General features: G+C 48.1%; 1 protein-coding gene across 1 annotated transcript in view; it reads left to right on the top strand.

Moving 5' to 3' along the window:
- Positions 1–19,399, top strand: part of LPAR2 (lysophosphatidic acid receptor 2) — a 67,911-nt gene extending 48,512 nt beyond the window's left edge. The window contains exons 2-3 of the mRNA XM_048491713.1: positions 8,826–9,577; positions 16,666–19,399. Of these exons, the coding sequence (XP_048347670.1) occupies positions 8,845–9,577; positions 16,666–16,967 (1,035 nt within the window). The 5' untranslated portion in view covers positions 8,826–8,844 and the 3' untranslated portion in view covers positions 16,968–19,399. The remainder of the gene's footprint in view (positions 1–8,825; positions 9,578–16,665) is intronic.
- Positions 19,400–19,687: the final 288 nt, after the last annotated feature.

Below are 19,687 nucleotides of genomic sequence, written 5' to 3'. Positions count from 1 at the left end.
AACAGACGTGTATGCACTTTCCCTGGGGATCAGATGTTCCATTAGGAGTGTGTCTGTAAATGCCTAATTAATCCAATTAATTAATACTAGAGATTAATCCCTGTTAAGTCCTCACATAATCGCTTCATTCAAGCATTGCTGTTATAAAGACAAAAGCTAATGGTTTAAAAATTCCAAACATTCAACCTGGCTTCATGTACTTAATGTAATATAGCCGATAGATTGTTATACTGACGTCTGGGTTCAAATGTGTTGCTCTTTGGGTGATTTTGGGCCAGTTCTTTTCTTTCTGCCTGATGTACCTCGCAGGATTGTTAGAATGTTTATTTTATTTACATTATTTATAGTTCAGCTTTCTCACTTGAACTTAAGGTGGGTTATGCAGAGTGAGTGAAGGCAATCTACCAACACACCAAAGTCCTTAATAGTTTTTCCAAGCAACTTTGTGAATCATTTAGTACAGGTCAACTCTATTGACTGTAGAAAAACCCTCTTGAATAATTCAGTTTTGCGTAGTTTGCAGAAACCATGAGAGTGGGAGTATAAGAATAAAGGAAGGGAAAACAGTATACCACTGTAAGCTCTTTGGAAGAGTGTGATAAAAATATACCAGATCCATTTGTTTCTTCTTGCTCCTAGAAAGCCAGGGGTGCAACCTAACATCAACACTATTTTAAATCTCTATACCTGTCCAGTTGATGTTGCTGAGATGACCAAGTCTTGAGACATTTGCTTGTACCCCCACCCCTCCCCAGTTTTGCAGTATTTCTTCTGAAGAAGAGCTCTGGTGAACTTGAATGCCCGCATGCAGTTTTGTGTAATTCTGATTGGTTCTACTGAAATTTATTACATGGGGTTTTTTTCTTGATTTTTAGATAGATAGGTTCTCTTTAACAGTGCAGTTCTAAGCAGGGATACTCTTCTAAACTTGTTCGTCAATGAATTTAGGAGAGTGTAACTCTACTTAGGATTGCACTCTTAGTCCCACACAGTTCAGTACAGGTTACATCCAAATAAATATGGTTGGGGTACCTACCCTTATACTGGATTGCAATTTTAAAACTTAACAAATTAATATCTACCCCTTACTGTGCTCTTCCCATGATGTGATTACTTTCTCTCAGGTAACTTGAATCTTGACCCCCCTATTAATGACTTTTAACTTATAGCAAAAAGAAAATCCTCTGTCCAGTGATACCCAGGCCCTGTGGGATCTATTACAGTTCTGTAGGGTCAGTAAAACAGAGTTGTTTTACCAGGCTTATGGTTGAGGCAGCTATCTATTTACATTGTGTCAGTTGCCTTCCTCTTCTTTTCCATCTGTTCATCTTTTTTGACTCCATCTTTCCCCCTCCTGACATAGAGTATTGGAATGTTTTAACCACCATCTGTTGGTAGATTTAGTTGATCTTAATGTGTGGTTTTATTGTGTTTGTTAAGTATGTTTTATTTATTTATGATGTATGTTTAATGTTGGAAGTCACCCTGAGCCCCCTAGGGGAGGGGTGGCATACAAGCTCAATAAATAGTAGTAGTAATCATAATAATACATTAGACAAAGCGCAGGTGTAATTAGGTTACTGGTCTATATGTTTATGTGGGTTTATAGGCCATGTATATGTAATATATAAAGCGTGTGTGTCTTTATGTGAGCTTGTTTCCTTCAGTTTTGTTTCAGATTTTGTTATGCCAAACATTGAACTTGTTGAGGTATATATTTGTGTAGGCTTCCACTCATCAGCAGTAAGAGCTTTGTGTGGGTTGCCTTCAGAGTACAAAACCAGGTTTGAGCTAGTATATAGACTCAGTGCTCAAGAGGTTTCTATGGTTTCCATTCCTAGAAAATGTTCTGCACAATTCTCATGTCTGAAACCAAAGTAGAGGCTGCTGTCTGTGACCACCACATCTGTTTCTGTATGTAGCTCCACTGATCAGACAGGTGTCATTCAGATTGCAATACACAAGAAGCCCTGAAATTTCTGACCGAGAACGGCGTCATTCCATTTATAGGTGCCCTGTTGGTGGATTTGGGGTTTTATCTACATTGAGCTCCAGCGTATGACGGTTACATTATTGGCTTCAACTCCATTTTTTTCTTAATGTTTGTGGGGACGGTGATGGTAGAAGAGACTACAGAGGAACATAAACAGAAAACAGTTGTTCTGCAAATTATATGTTGCAGACTGTAGGGGTGAGCCAGCGAACCCAGCAGAACCGTAGAAGGAGCGCCAGGCATGCCGGTGCCGGCTACGGCCTTCTGGGCGCACACGCTCCCCCAACCCCCGCTCCCTTGTGAGTCACGGGTCATGAACTGCCTGACTCGCGGTCACCAGGTGTCCCACACAAAGGGACACAAAGGGCTCCTGCCCTCAGGTGAGGATTAGACCCAGACGCGGATGCTTCCTCCCGCACGTAGCCACCCGATGAGATCATACATCACATGATGATCTCCCGTTCTCCCGCTCTCCCGACCTCCCGCTCTCCCGCCTGCCCGACCCCTTTACACGCCCCCAGTGAAACCCTAATAAAAGGTGTGAGGGGCGAGCACACGGCAGAGTTGCCAGGATCACGGGATCCCGCGCTTCCTGCTGCTGGCGCTCTCCACCAGATGAAATCTCCGCGTCTCGTCTCTTCCTTGGGGCCTCGTGGGTCAAGACTACAAGCTGGTGCCGAAACCCGGGAATCCTCGAACCTCCGCCGTGCTTACCGTCGCCTGGGAAAGGGCTTCTCGGTACCGACCGTCCGCTGGATCGGCGCATCCTCGGACCCACGCTTCGGTACCGACCGTCCGCTGGATCGGCGCATCCACGGATCTGCGTTCTAGGACACTCTCTCGTCTGACGAACCACCGGTAAGCATGGGCGCTTGCAAAAGCACGGCTTATGACAAGCACGTTAGCGAGCTGAAAGCGCTAGCGAAACGCGGCAGGGTCTCCATAAAGAGAGGGGAGCTGCGCGAATTGGTTGAGGAGATTGATAGGCAATGTCCATGGTACCCAGAAAGGGGGACATTCAATCTTAAGGATTGGGAAAACATCGGGCGCACTCTGCAGAGAGAGCCTCGCGCACCGGTGTTGCTGCTACTGACGTGGAGACAGTGTTATGTCGCCATCAGCTTGCAGGTCCATGGTGTCTTTGCCATGGATCTCCCTCCTTTTGATCTTTCACCTACAATTTCAAGCCCGGAACTTTCTCTATCCACTAAGCAGGACGCCTGTCCTCCTCTCGTTTCACTTGCTTCCTCTCCCCGTTCAAACTCTCCCGCTCGTGCTCTCGCGGCCCTGCCGCCTCCTCCCTTTGCTCCGCCTTCTGTTCCGCTTCCCCCTCCCGTTTCTGAAGCCACCGCACCTCCGTCAATGCCACGTAATGGCGCGAGTTTCAAAACTCTAGCAGAGCGTATTAACCACGATCTGCGGAGGAAGGAAACCCTGACGGAAGACGATGCCGACCTCCTCGCTGTGTGCCCCGCCCACTTCACCGACCACGTGGGGGAGGATGGCGTCATCCAGCGAGTTGTCGAGTATCGCCCCATAGGATATAACATTCTCACTGAACTCCGCAAGGCAATACGGGACGTGGGAATCACCAGCCCCTATGTGAGAGGCATGTTGGAGGCAGTCATACGGAATCACGTAATGGTTCCAGAGGACTGGAAGACCACTTTCCACATGCTCCTGAACCCTGCGCAATACGTTGTCTGGGAAAGTGAGTACCGCCAGCAATGCATAAGCAGAGGAGCAGCCTCTGGCGGTGCCTATACTGCCGCACAGCTCTATGGCTGCGAGGGCTTCGCCCTTCCCAACGCACAGATCGTCCTGCCGGAGGCCACCCTTAAGGTCGCCTCTGACTGCGCCTACAAGGCGTTTTTGAGAGTGCCCGCTGCCGGACAGCCAACCCAGAGCTTCTCCAACGTCCGGCAGAAGCCTCAGGAGCCTTATGCGGAATTCCTGAACAGGCTCCAGGAGGCCCTGCAGAGGCAGGTCGACAACGACGCAGCCCAGCGTGAGCTCCTCATGCGCCTTGCCAAAGAGAATGCTTCCGCTGAGTGCCGCAGGGCGATCATGGGCTTAGGGAAGAACCCCGAACTGGCCAATATGCTTAAGGCTTGCCAGGATATCGGGTCCTCCGCCCACCAGGCCAGCCTCCTAGCCGCAGCACTCTCCACCACCCGGGGACAGCCCCAAGACGAGTGCTTCAACTGCGGCAAGCGGGGACACTTCCGGAGGGATTGCAGGTCGCCCGGTGGGGGGGCTTGCAACCCCGACGGAGGAGGGCTCTCCCCCGGGAGGCGAAAGCCCCTGGGAAAGCCCAGGACCGGATGCCCCCGATGCCAGGAGGGCTTTCACTGGAGGGACGAGTGCCCGTCGGGAAACTCCTACCCGGGCCTCTCCCCAGCCCAGGACCAAGGAGGAGAATACTGAACCGACCCCAAGAACTGAGGCCCGAACCCAAACCACCTCCTTCCTGTAGCATCTCTCTCACCTGCACCCAACCTCTCTCCCTCAAGTTCCCCCATGAGATCCTCGTTGCTCCAACCCAGTACAGCGATCCCATTCCCCCGGAGGCCGTCGGGTTAGTCTTGCCCAAGGCCTCCGCCGCTGAGCAGGGATTGTTTGTCGTTCCGGGGGTCATTGACTCCACACACCAGGGAGCCATTCACGTTCAGGTGTGGACAAACATCCCGCAGGAATTGCCCAGCGGAACCAGCTGCACACAGCTGATCCTCCTGCCCCACACATTGCCTGCCGCCGATTCAATAAAGGCCACGAGCCCAAGTCGCCATCGGAGCACAGCCGGCACCACCGTGGTGGCAGTAGAGACGCCCATCGACAGCTCCCGCCCGTACCTGGAGCTCACTATAGAAGGGTGTCCGTTCAAGGGACTTGTGGACACCGGCGCCGACGTAACCGTCATCAGAGCAGCCGAGTGGCCTGATCAGTGGCCAACAGAGGCTTGCCCGTGCATCTGGGGGGTGGGGGGAAAGCAGACCGCGAGGCGAAGCGTCCGCCCGCTCGCGGTCCGCAACCCGGGACTTGAGCGCCAGCTCACAGTCCGCCCCATCGTTTTGGACATCCACGTTAACTTGTGGGGAAGGGACCTCATGAGCCAGGTCAAGACGACCTTAGTCTGGGACGGATAGCCCACACGGTGAATCGCCGAGGCCACCATTTGGAGTGACGGTCGCCGCCCAGAAGAAGAACAGATGGCGGCCAGCCGCACTGAGGCCTCCGCCTCCCAACCCTGATTATGTTCCCTGTCTCGGCCCCAGAGCGCCTGCTCGGGGGCCCTTTTCCTTTCCTTTCTCTTTTTTCTAAAATTTTCAACCAGCAAAGGTGGGAGGGCCAATTAGCTGACTGGCCCTCCCTGGATTAAAATCTGGGCCCATCCTGGTACCGCAGCACTGCCAGGACAGGCCCCAGTTTAAAAAAGGGGCTGCCGCACCAAATTCACTCACAAACCTGTTTGGGTTGTGGTTGCCCAGCGCCTGGCAGCTGTATCAATACAATGTGCAAGGCCAGGCGCTTAGCCGAAACCGCCCCTTAAGGAGTGGTTTCGGCGGGAGGCATTTCCCCAAGATACTCGGGATCCGTCCCCAACTTCTAAGTGCTGTGTTTACTTTAACCCTCGTGGTCACGGCAAATACACCCACCCAAAAATGGAGCTTCCCCTAGTCTTTAGCTCCAAAAATCAACCCCCAATTGTGTAACTGTCTCGCCCTTTTGATACATCCCCTTTTCTGAATGCACCCCCAAAGTCCCCTTGTTCTGCAAATTAGATATGCATACCCACAATTCCTTGACGGTCCGCTCGCCCCCCCCCCTCTTTGGGGGCTCGGAACGTCGCTCTGATGCATTTTAATGACGTTTTTGAAGCCAACTCCCCATAGGAGTCGCCTGCCCTTCGTGCCCCCCATCCATGTCCAAACAAATTAAAGAAAGGGGAATACATGGCCCCCCCTTGGCCTGCCCCCTTGCTGAATTGAAATCCGAATCGAATCTGTTCCCCATGGAGAGGCACTCCGGGCAATCAGAGCCTCTCCCACACGTCCAGGTCCACTCCCACCAGCGCCAAGATCGAGCTTGGCGGGGCTCGGCCCCCCTCATAACCTGGGGAAGGGGGTATGCTTCAATCCTTCTCCCTACAGGTCCCCAGTGGATTCCAGTCTCGCCATGTCCGGCCAACCCATGGAATGGCACCAGAAGGAAACCAACCCAATCCCGGAGATGGAGCGGATCTCCCTGGAAGACCCTGCCCCGCGGCCTCGACGGAACCGCCGCCAGCGCCAGAACGGTCCGAGAACCCGGATGACCTGGGGGGACGTCAAGGCAACGACCAGCCAAGCTCGGGAGCTGCTGCAACAGCGAGGCTGCCCCGAGACACCCGAGGGTCTCTGCGCTGCCATCTTTGCAATTATCACTGCGAATTCCGCAGTCACCATCATCTGCCTGCTTTGCTGCCTCCTGCCGGTAACACTTGGTCACCCCCTCTTGGAGCTTAACCAAGCCAACATCTGGGAGCGGTTCGCTGCCGCTGCTAACGTCTCATCCTTCTGCTTGGGCCAGCATCTGGGGGTGGGAAGTTTGCTAAGCTCCTGCCTGCTTCCCGTCTGCAAAGCCCCGGAGACTTCTTAGAAGAATCTGGCCTGAGCCCCTTCATCAATGCCTCGTCTATCAGGTACTCCATGAGCGCCGACTGGGGACCCGTTGTCCAAACCCTCCCCACTGGCGCCCTCTCCCTCATCACCCAAACTGTCGCCAACCATGAGTCCAACACTTGCGCCCGCATTGCTGATGTGGCGGGACAAGAAGCTGGCCCAAGCCCAGTCACCGGCTCGGCCAACTGGAACTGCACACATGTAGAGGACATTCCCCCCATATATGGGAACATCCTTCTCCCCAAAGGTTGGTTCTGGACTTGTGGGGAGAGAACCTTCAACTACATTCCCGCTCGCCTCTCCGCCGGAACTCTCTGTTGCCTTAGCCGTCTTACCATCGTCCTGCCTCAGGCTCCGCCCCATGAGCCCAAACGCCGTCGCCGCTCCGCTCTTTCCTTCGACCCTTCCTGCCGAAGCGACGTGGTTGCTCTTTCCAAAGCTGAGTATGTTTCCCTCGCAACCTCCCTGGTGGGAGTCCCAGGACTCGCCACCTACAACGCTAAGACTATTGGCCGGCTGGCCTGTGCCCTTGCGAAGTCCATTAATTCCACCTCCACCGCTCTGGATGCTCTGGCCTCCGAGCAGCAGGAACTTCGTCAAGCGACCTTAGATAATCGTGCCGCTATTGATTATTTGCTGTTGCTACATCACCAAGGTTGTGAAAATGTACATAATATGTGTTGTTTTAATCTCTCTGATAATTCCAATTTGATTCATATGAAAGTGCGTGAATTGCAAGATGTTGTGTCTAGTCTGAAATATGATGTATTGCCCCACTGGTGGTCAGCTCTTTGGAGTTGGCTGCCAGGGGGATGGTTAAGCGCTGTTGTACAATTCTTCATTGGTTTGATCATATGCCTCGTTGTCGGATCTTGCCTTGTTCAATGTGTATCTGCTTTTGCCTGTAACATTTGTAAGAAACCTCTTAACTTCCCCCTACGCCGCAACCAGGTCCTCATGCTGCACAAACAGCTCAGCCAGCTTGAGCGAGTTCCTGGGGAGGCAAGCATCCCCCTAAATTGCCCCAACTGATTCGACTTCCTTCCTAAAATATAAGAAACGGGGAGATGTAGGGGTGAGCCCGCGAACCCAGCAGAACCGTAGAAGGAGCGCCAGGCATGCCGGTGCCGGCTACGGCCTTCTGGGCGCACACGCTCCCCCAACCCCCGCTCCCTTGTGAGTCACGGGTCATGAACTGCCTGACTCGCGGTCACCAGGTGTCCCACACAAAGGGACAAAAGGGGCTCGCCCTCAGGTGAGGATTAGACCCAGACGCTGATGCTTCCTCCCGCACGTAGCCACCTGGTGAGATCATACATCACATGATGATCTCCCGTTCTCCCGCTCTCCCGACCGCCCGCTCTCCCGCCTGCCCGACCCCTTTACACGCCCCCAGTGAAACCCTAATAAAAGGTGCGAGGGGTGAGCACACGGCAGAGTTGCCAGGATCACAGGATCCCGCGCTTCCTGCTGCTGGCGCTCTCCACCAGATGAAATCTCCGCGTCTCGTCTCTTCCTTGGGGCCTCGTGGGTCAAGACTACACAGACAGTTTAAAGAGGAGTTCCACATCTTAAGGTAAACTGGAAGACTGCTAGATGAATTGGCCCTGAAAGTCACGTCAGCTGATTCCTGCCCAGATGATAGTCTTAACAGCACCCTGACAAGCGGAAATTCCTCCTTGCTTCTTTTTGTATCCTCTGCACTTCAGCTGCTGCCTGTGTTCTCTTCCTTGTGGTAAATATGCCCAGAAACGTTCATTTCTACAGTTTATCTGATGCTGGAGAAAGAATTATCAGGAAGGCTGAATGGCATGCTGGTGGTATGTGTATGTGTAGGAGGCGAACAAGAATTGTGAATTGGATGTTGGTTTTTCATACATAATTATGGTGTCAAAATTTCCTGTGAACTTTAGGAGACTAGGAGCCCAGTAATAGACTTTCCTACATTTTATGAATCAGACTGTGTGGGGAGGACAATTGCTATTTGAAGCTAGAACTGTTTTAGGTCTTGAGAGCAAGACATCTGAAAATGATCTGGTGTGGTGCTACCAATTCTCTTCTGTGTGACGTGGGCAAGAAAAAAGTTTGTCCAGCTGTGCTTCTCTTCTTTCCAAAGCTAACAAGGGAGATTGAGAAGAAAACTTACTTCCTGTCTTTTTTCTTCCTTCCAGGAAACAGACATTTGAAAAGATGACCCACTGCTACTACAACGAGACGGTCGAGTTCTTCTACAACAAAAGTGGGAAGGAGCTGTTCCATTACTGGAGGCCCAGAGATATCTTGGTGGTAGTGCTTGGCTTAACTGTCAGCATCATTGTGCTTCTCACCAATTTGTTGGTCATTACTGCCATTGTTATCAACAAGCGCTTCCACTACCCTATCTACTACTTGCTAGGGAATCTGGCCGCCGCTGACCTCTTTGCTGGCATTGCTTATATGTTCCTGATGTTTCACACTGGGCCTAGGACAGCTCAGCTCTCCCTCAAGACCTGGTTTGTCAGGCAGAGCCTCTTGGACACCAGCCTCACGGCTTCGGTGGTCAATCTCTTGGCCATCGCGGTGGAGCGGCATCAGACTATTTTCACCATGCAGCTCCATAGCACTATGTCCAATCAACGAGTGATGATTCTCATCTGCTGCATCTGGATCACAGCTCTGCTGCTGGGCCTTATCCCTTCATATGGCTGGCACTGTCTATGCGATCTAGATAATTGTTCCACGATGGCACCCCTCTACAGCCGCAGCTATTTGACATTCTGGGCCCTCTCCAATCTCTTCATTTTCCTTGTCATGGTGGTTGTCTACACTCACATCTTCGTCTATGTTAAGAGGAAGGTGGCATGGATGTCCAAGCACACTAGCTTCCACCCACGCTACAAGGAGACAATGATTAACCTCATCAAGACGGTCATCATTATCCTTAGTAAGTATGTTTCTGGAAAACAGGGTTTACAACAAAGGCATATTCTCATTTCCTACCACTGACTAATGAATAGAACTATATTTTGTTGGCTGTTGTTCAAAATGGCAGCTTCATAGATGCAAAAAGCGTTGGTTCCAGATACTTGAGAGAGCTCATCCATACATATATTCCTGTTTGAGCACTGAGGTGGGAGGGGAAGCCTGGCTGTCCCACCCAACAGAGGTGGGAGGGAAGGCCAGAGTGCCCCCACACTGTGGAACCCCTGCCCTACGGAGGCCCTACAGGCATCTACTCTCCTGGAGTTCCAGCACCTGGGTTTGTTTTGCATGCAGAAGCTTCCAGTTCAATTGCTGGTAGTTCCATCGGTGGTAAGTGGTTGGGAGGCCAACAACTGTTATGACAGCAGATGAATGGCCTCAACCAAACGCCCGGTGGAACTATTTATTATTAAGCCCACCTCACTGTAGATAAACAGATAGTTGATATGTAAAGCCAGTCATTAATCAGGAGGATAGCCATGTTGGTGTGCAGCAAAAGAGCTAGATTTGAGTCCAGAAGCATCTGAGAGACTAACAAGATTTTGGGTGTATAAGCTTTCAAGAATCAAAGCTGCCTCAGTTAAATACAAGTAGGAATGGAGGTTCCTAAGCTCTTATATCTCAGCTGGAAGATGGGAGAAATGTTGCAAATAACGGAATTGTTATATTGTGCCTTTGCATTCTGACTCTGTTCTTTGCAGTATGCTCACACTTTCTGTCTGAGGTATAAAGACTCAGAGATCTTCGTTCCAACTTGTGTTTGATAAGGGGAGCTTTGGACTTGAATCCAGCTATATTCCTGAATAATAATTGCAAGTGGAGGGGAGGGGTCAGTTCACATATTGGAAATGCAATTTCTCAGCCATGTTTGGAGATGGGAGATACACTTATTTGCTTCTTGTATATGTGCCCTGTGTGGGGGCTGACCTCCATCATGCTCACTGGGCCAAAGAATAAACTTTGAGCCAAGCTACAGCACAGGCTGCCTCAATTCAGTTTGTGATTGCTGAATGATAGGGCTTTTGTGCAGGTGTGAACTTGCTGTCTATAACAGCTGTATCCTCCTGTCTCTGGCATGAGCAGAATTTCTGAAAAGCTGAAGGCTTTTCAGACATTTCCCCCACATTCTATTTCCTGTGTACCTATACCAACCTAAAACTTATAGTTCCAGATGACTCTGGCTGCTTTGGCATTTTTTGGAAACTAAATTGGTTTCTTTCTTTGGGAAAATTGCCTGTGAACTTTGGAAAAATCATGAATACTGTGAACAGAATATGGACACTCAAGATGGGTAGAGTTAGGACGGTCACCAGGAGGACGTTGTACGGGGAGGCTGCAAATACACTTGTTCATATTTTCATAATTTCCTGTGCTGCCTGTCTGCTTGGTACTCACTTGAGGCATCTTACAATCAATAAAACACAGAACATAATCGATAGTAGCTTTTATAAAATCAGTATTTAAAAACCCTGGTTCCATCTAGTTCTGCATCCTGATTCAGACAGCAGCTAACTGGTTGCCCTTTTTCTGCAATATCCTTTTTGAGATTCAGTCACCGGAACTGCATACAGTATTCCAAATAAGGCTTCAGAATAGCTTTATTGAAGGGCAAGACTGGTCATTTTATTTTTAATGCCTTTCCTAACAATTCCTAGTATGGACTTTGTCTTTTTCACCATTGCTGCACATGGGGTTGACATTTTCATTGAGCTTTCCAACACAGCCCCACAATCTCTCTCCATCCCAGCCAGTTCAGGGACAGGATATAGAAGCTGTATTTAGCTGTGTTCAAGTTTCAAAATGAGTTTCCACAACCACAAGGGCTATACATTTGCTTTAATAAAAGAGCAAAATTTATCATCTTCAAACCTGTTTTTGCATCAAATTTCAGACTGATGTTCTGAATTCCATATATCTACAGATGAAAAACTGGAGATTGATAGCTACAAATTCACTTTTGTGCTAGTTGCCGGTTTTACTTCCTCACTAGCTGGGTTTCCCAGAATTGTCATTGTTCTTTTACTCAGCTATTATAAATAGTCATCTCACTTAAACTGTTGCAGTCCACTGTTTTTCATGTTGTCCACCCATCTTTTTTCAAAGCTTGTTTTGGGCAGAATTGCAGCACTAACCTGTCAAGTATGGACTGGCAGCTTTATTGGTGTACTTGGGAGAAGAAGTGTTCAGACTTCTTCTGCCAAGGATGTGGTTGGTAATGCTCTGCAATGTCTTCAGTCTACTTTCATTTTTAAACATCCTGTAAGGTGATCACTTCTCTTATACCTGAATTACTGTGGCTGCAGCGTGGAAGTGGTTGGTAATGTATAACTTCTTCAGTGCATTGCCATTATGAAATATCCTGTAGCATGGCTATTTCTTTTTATCTGAATTACTATGACTACAATGTGGAAACTATCCGTCCAGTTGTTCTAGTGTTGTGTATTAATGAAAGCATATTTTATTTTTTAAAAAACCCCTTTCCAAATTGTCTTCTTTCTGGCAGTCTTCTTTCTAATAGACACTTTAAAATAATTAAAGAACTCCTTGAAATTTCTTAAAATTGAACAGAAATTCAAACAAACAGGTAGCACAAGATAAAGCTGTAATGTTGTTGCCCTGTTTTGAAGAGGGAAGAAAGGGCAAGAAGGTTGGGGCAGTTTTTACAAGTGACTAAATTTTCTGTAATTGCTATCCACTTGCAGATTCAAAGGGGGTGTGGTGAGTGATAGGACACTCAATTTGCCTTAGACTAGAAGATGAACAAAGCAGAACTGTAATGAGAATACGTATTCAGTGCTGTGGAGTCACTGTTCTGATTCTCATCCTGGTGGATACAGAAGTGCAATGCAGTGGTACCACTTATTGTACAAAGAACACCAGATAGCACAGATAGGGGAACACAAGCCTACACAGTGCCTGATAGACCTATTTAGCAGAGATTTCATTATAGCCTATTTGTCTTTAAGAAAGTACTGGACTTGAATCTTGCTCCATAATGAGTCTGGTTATCAGTCTTGACTTCCCCCTTTGCTTCAGATGGGCTGTCCACTTACATTTTTTTAAATGTGCACTTTAAAACATTTAAGTAATTTTTTTACCTTGTTACCCTTGTAGCTTATCTTTTAAAATGCTTTTAAAAAAGCATTAGCTTATCTTTTAAAATTCTTCAGATCCTGGATGGCAGTAGGGGAGGTCATGATGACACAAATGCTAGCCAGTGCTGTGCATAACCTGGTTCTTCTTCAGATTCGCAGAACCAGCTTTCCCTGAGGTCAGCTCTGGGATAGGGGTGGAGGCAGAGGTGGGATCCAACCAGTTCTCACCACTTCTCTAGAAGTGGTTACTAATTTTTTCTGAGTGCCGAGAAGGGGTTACTAAAGCAACCTCCCTGCCCAATAGGGACTGGAGGTGTGTGTGTGCAGTGCCGCCACTGTTTGAATCCTACCACCATCGGAACCTGTTATTAAAATTTTTGGATCCCACCACTGTGTGGAGGGACCTAGATATGCATATGACAAGGATTTTGGGAGCATGCTTCCAGAATATAGCAACTTCTCTTGGTATGTGCCCTATGAAAATCTTTTACAAAACCCAGATCTGTTTTTCTCTTAGGTAGAATGGCATGATGGGAGCTTGAACACAGCAGAATTTTGCAACAGAGGTTTTTCTCATAATTCTTTGGTCCTTGAAGTTCAGTGGAGTTTGTGTAGGACATGGACCTAGGTTCAAATACCAGCTTAGCCAGGGTCTTCCTTGGAGGTGGTAGTGCTGTTCAGATCTCTAAGGTAGGAATGGCTGTGGTGGCAGAAAGTGTTGTCATGTCACAGTCAACTTGTAGTGACTCTATGGGATTCTCAAGGTAAGAGACTAATCGAGGTGGTTTGCCATTGGTTGCCTCTGCATAGCAACTCTGGACTTCCTTGGTGGTCTCCTATCCAAATACCAACCAGGGCTGATGCTGCTTAGCTTCTGAGGTTTGCGGAGATCAGAATAGCCTGGGCCACTCAGGGCAGGACAGGAATAGTTGTACAAATGTAAGAGTTCAATGCTGCGGCAAACTTGAATCCTGTAAATTTTGGGCTGGGTTAGGCTGTTCTCCCAGTCAGTTATGCATGATGATAAAATGATCCTGTGTTTAGTAAAGCCTCTGGGGATTCCTTTGGGAGTATGAAGGTAACAACCCCCTCCTTGCCTCTGGATTCCAGTCCATTAAGGGTAATGGGAGACTAAAATGTTTTTAAAGTACCGCTGGTCTCCTCTGAAGCTTGGTGACCATTATTGGTCTGTAGCAGAAGAGAAAGCGCCTTAAAAAGGGTATACTATTTTGAGAGTCCAAACATCCTTTGTCAGACATGTGATGGAAGGAGCTTTGATATTCAAAAGCTAATACTCTAGAAATTGTGTTGGTTTTTATGGTGCTGCTGGGCTCAAATCTTGCAAGTCTCCTCTGTTTATCCCTTTGTTCCCAAATCTGTCATCTACAGGCAGGGGCTTACTTACAGTAAATAGTGCCCAGGCCAAGGAGTAAAATTGTGCCCCCTTCCCCGTGACAAAAGGCAGTGAGTTAGCAGTAGGTCTGGGAACATCCCCTCCCATCACAGAATGTTCCAGGGCTGGGTGCGTGGGGGGGGGGGGGGGGCTGGGGTGCAGCAGCAAGCTAGGCTGCTTCCACAGACTCCACCAACTGGACCAGAGGTGCGCCTCTGAGACTACCAGGCTCACCCCTTGCTTGGTCTTCTGCTCCCTGCCTGGTTGCCTCTCATCCAAAAAGGTGCAGCAGTGGGCTGGGCTTAGCAGCTGGGTGAGGCACATGGGGTGTTTCTGAGGTTCGGGAAGAGGCGGGCTGGCAGGTAGCCTGCAGAGGCAGGTGGCCCAGGTGGCAACAGTCCAAGGTGGTGGGCAGTGGAGGCACTGGCTGGTGGTGGGAGCACAGAAGGAGGGGTTGGCACGGCCGCAGCCCAATAGATCTGCTTACTCCTGGGGAGCGGCTGAATGCACACACATACACACACCCCACATTACACTTGAAGTGGCATCTGGAGCATTGGCCCTCTCTGTCTCCCCAGGTATGCCACTGTGTGGCCACTAAACAAACTATTTCCAAACAGTTATTATTGATTGCTGCTGGTATTATTGATTGCTGCTGGGTTGTTTTCTTCAGTGGGTAGGTCCAGTGAAGGATTTCTGCAGAATGGCAGTGTGCATGTGTGTGATTTTTGCTGATTCCCCTCTCTTGTGGCAGACCTCTGACCATCCCACGAGTAGCATGGGGGGTGGGTATTTCATCTTGCTGTGGGAGGGTGGAGGAACTTTAGTCTTCAGAACTTTACCCGTGGGAAAATGAGCCCTGCAATGTAAATAATATAAGAGGGGAATTGTTATTAACTTCAGTGTCTTAGCTAGTTACGTTTTTAATTATGTAAATTTTGATGTATCATTTCATGCTTGTTTTATATATATTATATAAATATGTTGTTCACCACATGAGCTTGACTTTGTCAGGAAAGGGGGTTGGGAGGAGATAGAAATCAAATGTTTAAATAAAATAATAAATGAGAAAATAGTGCTTGGCCAATGAAACTCCTTTCCAGCCACAGAAATCCACCATTGGATCCAGCTCCCTTTTAAAAACTATCTACACTAAGGGCCGTTGTTCCAGATTTTGTGGAAGTATAAGCAAACTATGCATTGCAATGAGCTTCTTTCCTTTATATGTCTTGAATTGGCTGCCAAGAGATGACTCAAACTTGGTTGTTTTGGGAATGTGATTTTTTTCCTTTCTACATTATTCATAATTTTATAAGCTTCTAAAATGTACCTGCTCTCAAGTTTCTAATGAGTATTGGGTTGAATATGAAGACTGTTGGGTGGGGGAGAGGGGCAAAAACTATTTGGGTGCCTCCCATAGGTTGTTGCCTGACAGATCTGAGCTGGGGTACTCTTCCCTACTCTGATAGGTATGCTTGCTCACCCATTGGCTGCCAAGGTCCTCAGTTGTTTAAAAAGACAATACGGAAACTGGGAAGGGGCTGTCTCTGCTTGGCATGCAGTCTCTGCTTGGCATGCAGAAGGCCCCAGGTTCAGTCCCTGTCATCTCCAGTTAAAAAGACTCGGCAGGTGAGAATGTAAAAGGCCTGGAAAGTCTCGGCCAATGAGAAGACAGTACGGGGTTTGACGGACTGATGGCCTGATTCCACATAAGGCAGCTTCCATGTGTGTTCGTGTGTAACAGGCAGCAGGTTGTCTGTTTCCAGGTATCACTTTTCTGTCTGCCCCTCCTGTCTGAATTTTCCAGCAACAGCTTAAAGCAGAGGCATAGCTAGGCCAAACTGTGCCCGGTGCACAATGTGTTTTTTCCATCACCCCCATGCCCCCCCTCGGCACACCCTCCCCCCTGCCCCCCTTCCCACACTTACCAACGTTCCTTTTCTATTTCTAGTACTTTTTGAGGCTGAAAAAAGCGGCCTCTTCACAGTTCAGGGAAAAAACTGCCTGACAAACTATACTTTCCAGGAGACCTTGTGAGCCCCAAGGTCTCCTGGGAACTGTAGTTCCTCAGGCAGTTTTTAGCCTGAACTGTAAATAAACTTCTTTTCAGCCTCACTCTAAAAGAGTACTAAAATAAAGAAAGAGCGATGAAAAAAAAAAAAAAAAATGACAGTCATGAGGAAGCGAATATGTGTGTGTGTGTGTGTGTGTGTGTGTGTGTGTGTGTGTGTGTGTGTGTGTGTGTGTGTGTGTGCCATGGGGGGGCCGCGGGGAAAAGGGGGAGGGGCTGGGGCGTTTTCCGCCCCCCAGGCGTGCGCCTGGTGCACAACGCAACCTCCCCCCATCCCCTTGGCGCTCCGCCACTGGCTTAAGGTTCTTCTTGGTTTCAGAATCCAGTACTTGAGAAACTTTAGCAGGACTCTCCTTCTGCATGCAATGCTGTTCCATTACCTCAGGAGCACTTTATGCGCATTTTAAAACACTATGCAAATAAGAAAGTTCAACTACTTGGAGCTAAACATGACGCACGCAGATTTTTAATGCTGTTATTTTTCTCTCTAGGTGCCTTTGTGATCTGCTGGACCCCTGGGCAGGTAGTGCTTCTGCTGGACGGCCTGGGCTGTAAAAAGTGCAACGTGTTGGCCGTGGAGAAATACTTCCTCTTGCTGGCTGAAATCAATTCAGTCATCAATGCCATCATCTACTCCTACCGAGACAATGAGATGCGAAGCACCTTCCGGAAGATCCTGTGCTTTCCCTTCTACGGGTCACCAAAGTACTCACCTGCTTCGGTCAAGCCCAGTCACGTGGAGCACAGGATATTACCCCAGAATGGGCATCCGACCATGGATTCCACACTCTAAACCAATTCTTCTGCTGTCGTCTCCTTGATACTGGTTTGCCGAAGCCATTCTCAGTGGGCAGTGGGAGACCTGTGAGACTCCCTCTTCTGCAGAAGCCACCCTCTGAGGATAACTATGTCAACAAGGCAAGCAGCTGCGTCCCAAGAGGGACAAACTTGTTCCTGTGGATTGGTCAGTGACTGCAGATGGCAGTCTGGAGCTTTTAGAACCAGTTTAAAACTGTCTTGCACCATAGATTTTTTAAAAGCACATGTCTTTTCCCACTCACCGCCCTCCACAAGTTATGGAGCAACTGCAGCCCGATCTGCAGGCAGACTATAGGGGGTCTCTTGGGACAAATTTTATTGGCCTAGCCACATTAAACAGACTGGCTTGGACAAACTTTGAGAAAAAGTATGGGAACACAAACACTAGAGGATACACATCTCCCTGCGTTCGAACATGTACTTTTGGCAGCTGTGTTGATTCAGTTGAATGGTGGCATCTCTTGACGGGCCAAAGTAATGTAAATGTTTCTGTGCTGAGTAAAATACTGTTCTTGTGGCCCTTTCAGTATTACTGCCTTTTTTGGCATGGCCATTCTAGAGCTAAGAGGGAGGCACAACCTGTTTATCAGTTCCCTGATAATCTGTTATGGCCATCTTTGGTTTGGCAGCTCAACCCCTCAGGAAGATTCCATGTCAGGGTGGCAAAGTTGACAACTGTCCTGCTTCTTAAAGTTGATGGCAAATGTTGGGTTGGCAAATGATCCATATGATCCAGGATTGGGTGTTGCAGCAGGACTGTACCGGAAGTAAACATTAAAGAAGAACTTATTCTGTTGCTCTCCTCCTCCAGATTTTCAGAGGTTTGAGGGATGCCTGCTAACAGGCGTCCATGAATGGTCTGTCCTCTTTCATCTAAAGATTAGTCTGTCTTACTTTCTCACCTGCTTTGCATTGCATTATTGAAAAAAGGGTGTGGTGCTCACATATATGTTTAGCTTTGTTGTACAGTGGCTGTTACCTGCTTTGTATTTGGGCAGCCCTAGTGAAGGAAGGTGGAGTAAAGGCATTGCAGGATAAATGTGTCTGCTGCATTTGAAGTTGGTCACTTGAGGAATAGTGAATCTGAGATCCACAGAAGCTGCCCACCTACTTACTAATCTTCTGTTCCAGAAGTGGTTTTGCTATCATTTTTTATCCTGTTCAGAGGTTACTAAACTGTCGCTGCAATCAGACGTTGCAGACAAATCACAAACTACAGTTTGTCTGTGAAACAAATGAGTTCCTAAGTCTTCGCCTTGTGCGTTTCTCCTTTTATCATCCCATTTGCTACTGTACCAAGCTTGACAATTTGCTGTTTTAAGACGTTTTCAGTCTCAACTGCAGTTTGTTGTGATTAGCATCAGCATATCTACTAACAAAATGGGTCTTGTTTCTTTTCCACAGGTTGCGATTCTAAATTAGATTCTATTAGATTCCCTCCATTTGTAGGCATGAAACAAACCCTGGCTTGTTAATGCACTGTAGTTATGCATTAATAGTACCCTAGTAACCCAGACTAGAGGCCTGAATAGCTGAGCAGGACCAGCCATGATTAGCTGTTGGATTTGTGGTTGAGATAAGCTAGGGTCTAATAAATATGATGGGGAGGGGGGAGACTATTCAGTTTGCTTCCTGTTTACAGTGGTTGGTGTTGCCATAATGGGGGTAATGACCAAGAGTTCCCAGCATCCTTTGCTACAGCTCCTCTTTCTTTCACAGTTATCTGCTGGACAAAGCAGATTAAACATGCAGATTAAACTTTCCCTGTCACTGGACATCTCCTATTAGAAGAGCCCTGGACCTGCTGAATTTCTGCCAGTAATGTTGGAGTTAAAGGAACAGGTGATCTGTGGCTCAGAACCTGGCAAGCTATGGGGGCTGCTTGCTTTGCTGTCTCAATGGTCCCTGATTCTGGTCTTTGCAGGTGCTCCAATTAACTCTAGGATACAGCCATACACCCACTACTGAAATACTATGCTTAACCTGAACTATTGCCAAGTTGTAGTTTGGCCTTATGGTTCTGTACTAGATGGTCTGTCCCACCAGACACTGCAGGATGGTTTTCACTCCAGTTGCTGTAGCTGCTCCTTTGTCTTAAGTCCAAGATATGGTAGAATCTTTTCCTATTTGTTAAGGTGATTCAGATACTCAGGATTGGGTCTCAGCATCCAGTTCATTTGGACCACTTGTTAAGCTCTGCATTATCTCTTCTTTGTCTTGATGTTGCTCCTTTCTGTACAGTCCTGTTGCCTCTTCCTTTGACGCTTCTCCTGCCCTTTCTCTATTCTTCCCTTGGTGCTGTAGTGTCTTTTTCTGGCTATTACCATGCCAGTAATTCTATAAGTGTCCATCTGACTCCATTGTTTTAAAAGTATTTAATGAATAAATACTTATTTTGATTATAAAGCATTGGAGATAAATGTAGGATTTTAATCAGGGTCTGTTCCAAATTTTCAGGGGCCCTGGATAGAGAGCTCCCAGGGGGTCTCTTCCCATCCACTCACCCATAGCTCCACTATTTGCCTGTATATCCTTCCCATACCTTGTTCACAAGCCCTCCCACTAACTGAGCTCCCAGCCATCTTCACTGCCCGCAGTATGTACAGCTGGACCCATGGGTGGCAGAGCACCAACAACATGCTGTGAAAAGGGAGTCAGCAGCAGTGGGTCCTGTCTGAAGACCCAAGCCCCAGA

The sequence above is a fragment of the Sphaerodactylus townsendi genome, linkage group LG03 (assembly GCF_021028975.2).
Source record: "Sphaerodactylus townsendi isolate TG3544 linkage group LG03, MPM_Stown_v2.3, whole genome shotgun sequence".
Taxonomy (NCBI): Eukaryota; Metazoa; Chordata; class Lepidosauria; order Squamata; family Sphaerodactylidae; genus Sphaerodactylus; species Sphaerodactylus townsendi.
The sequence above is the reverse complement of the archived record's forward strand: the minus strand, read 5'-3'. Positions and strand labels throughout refer to the sequence as shown.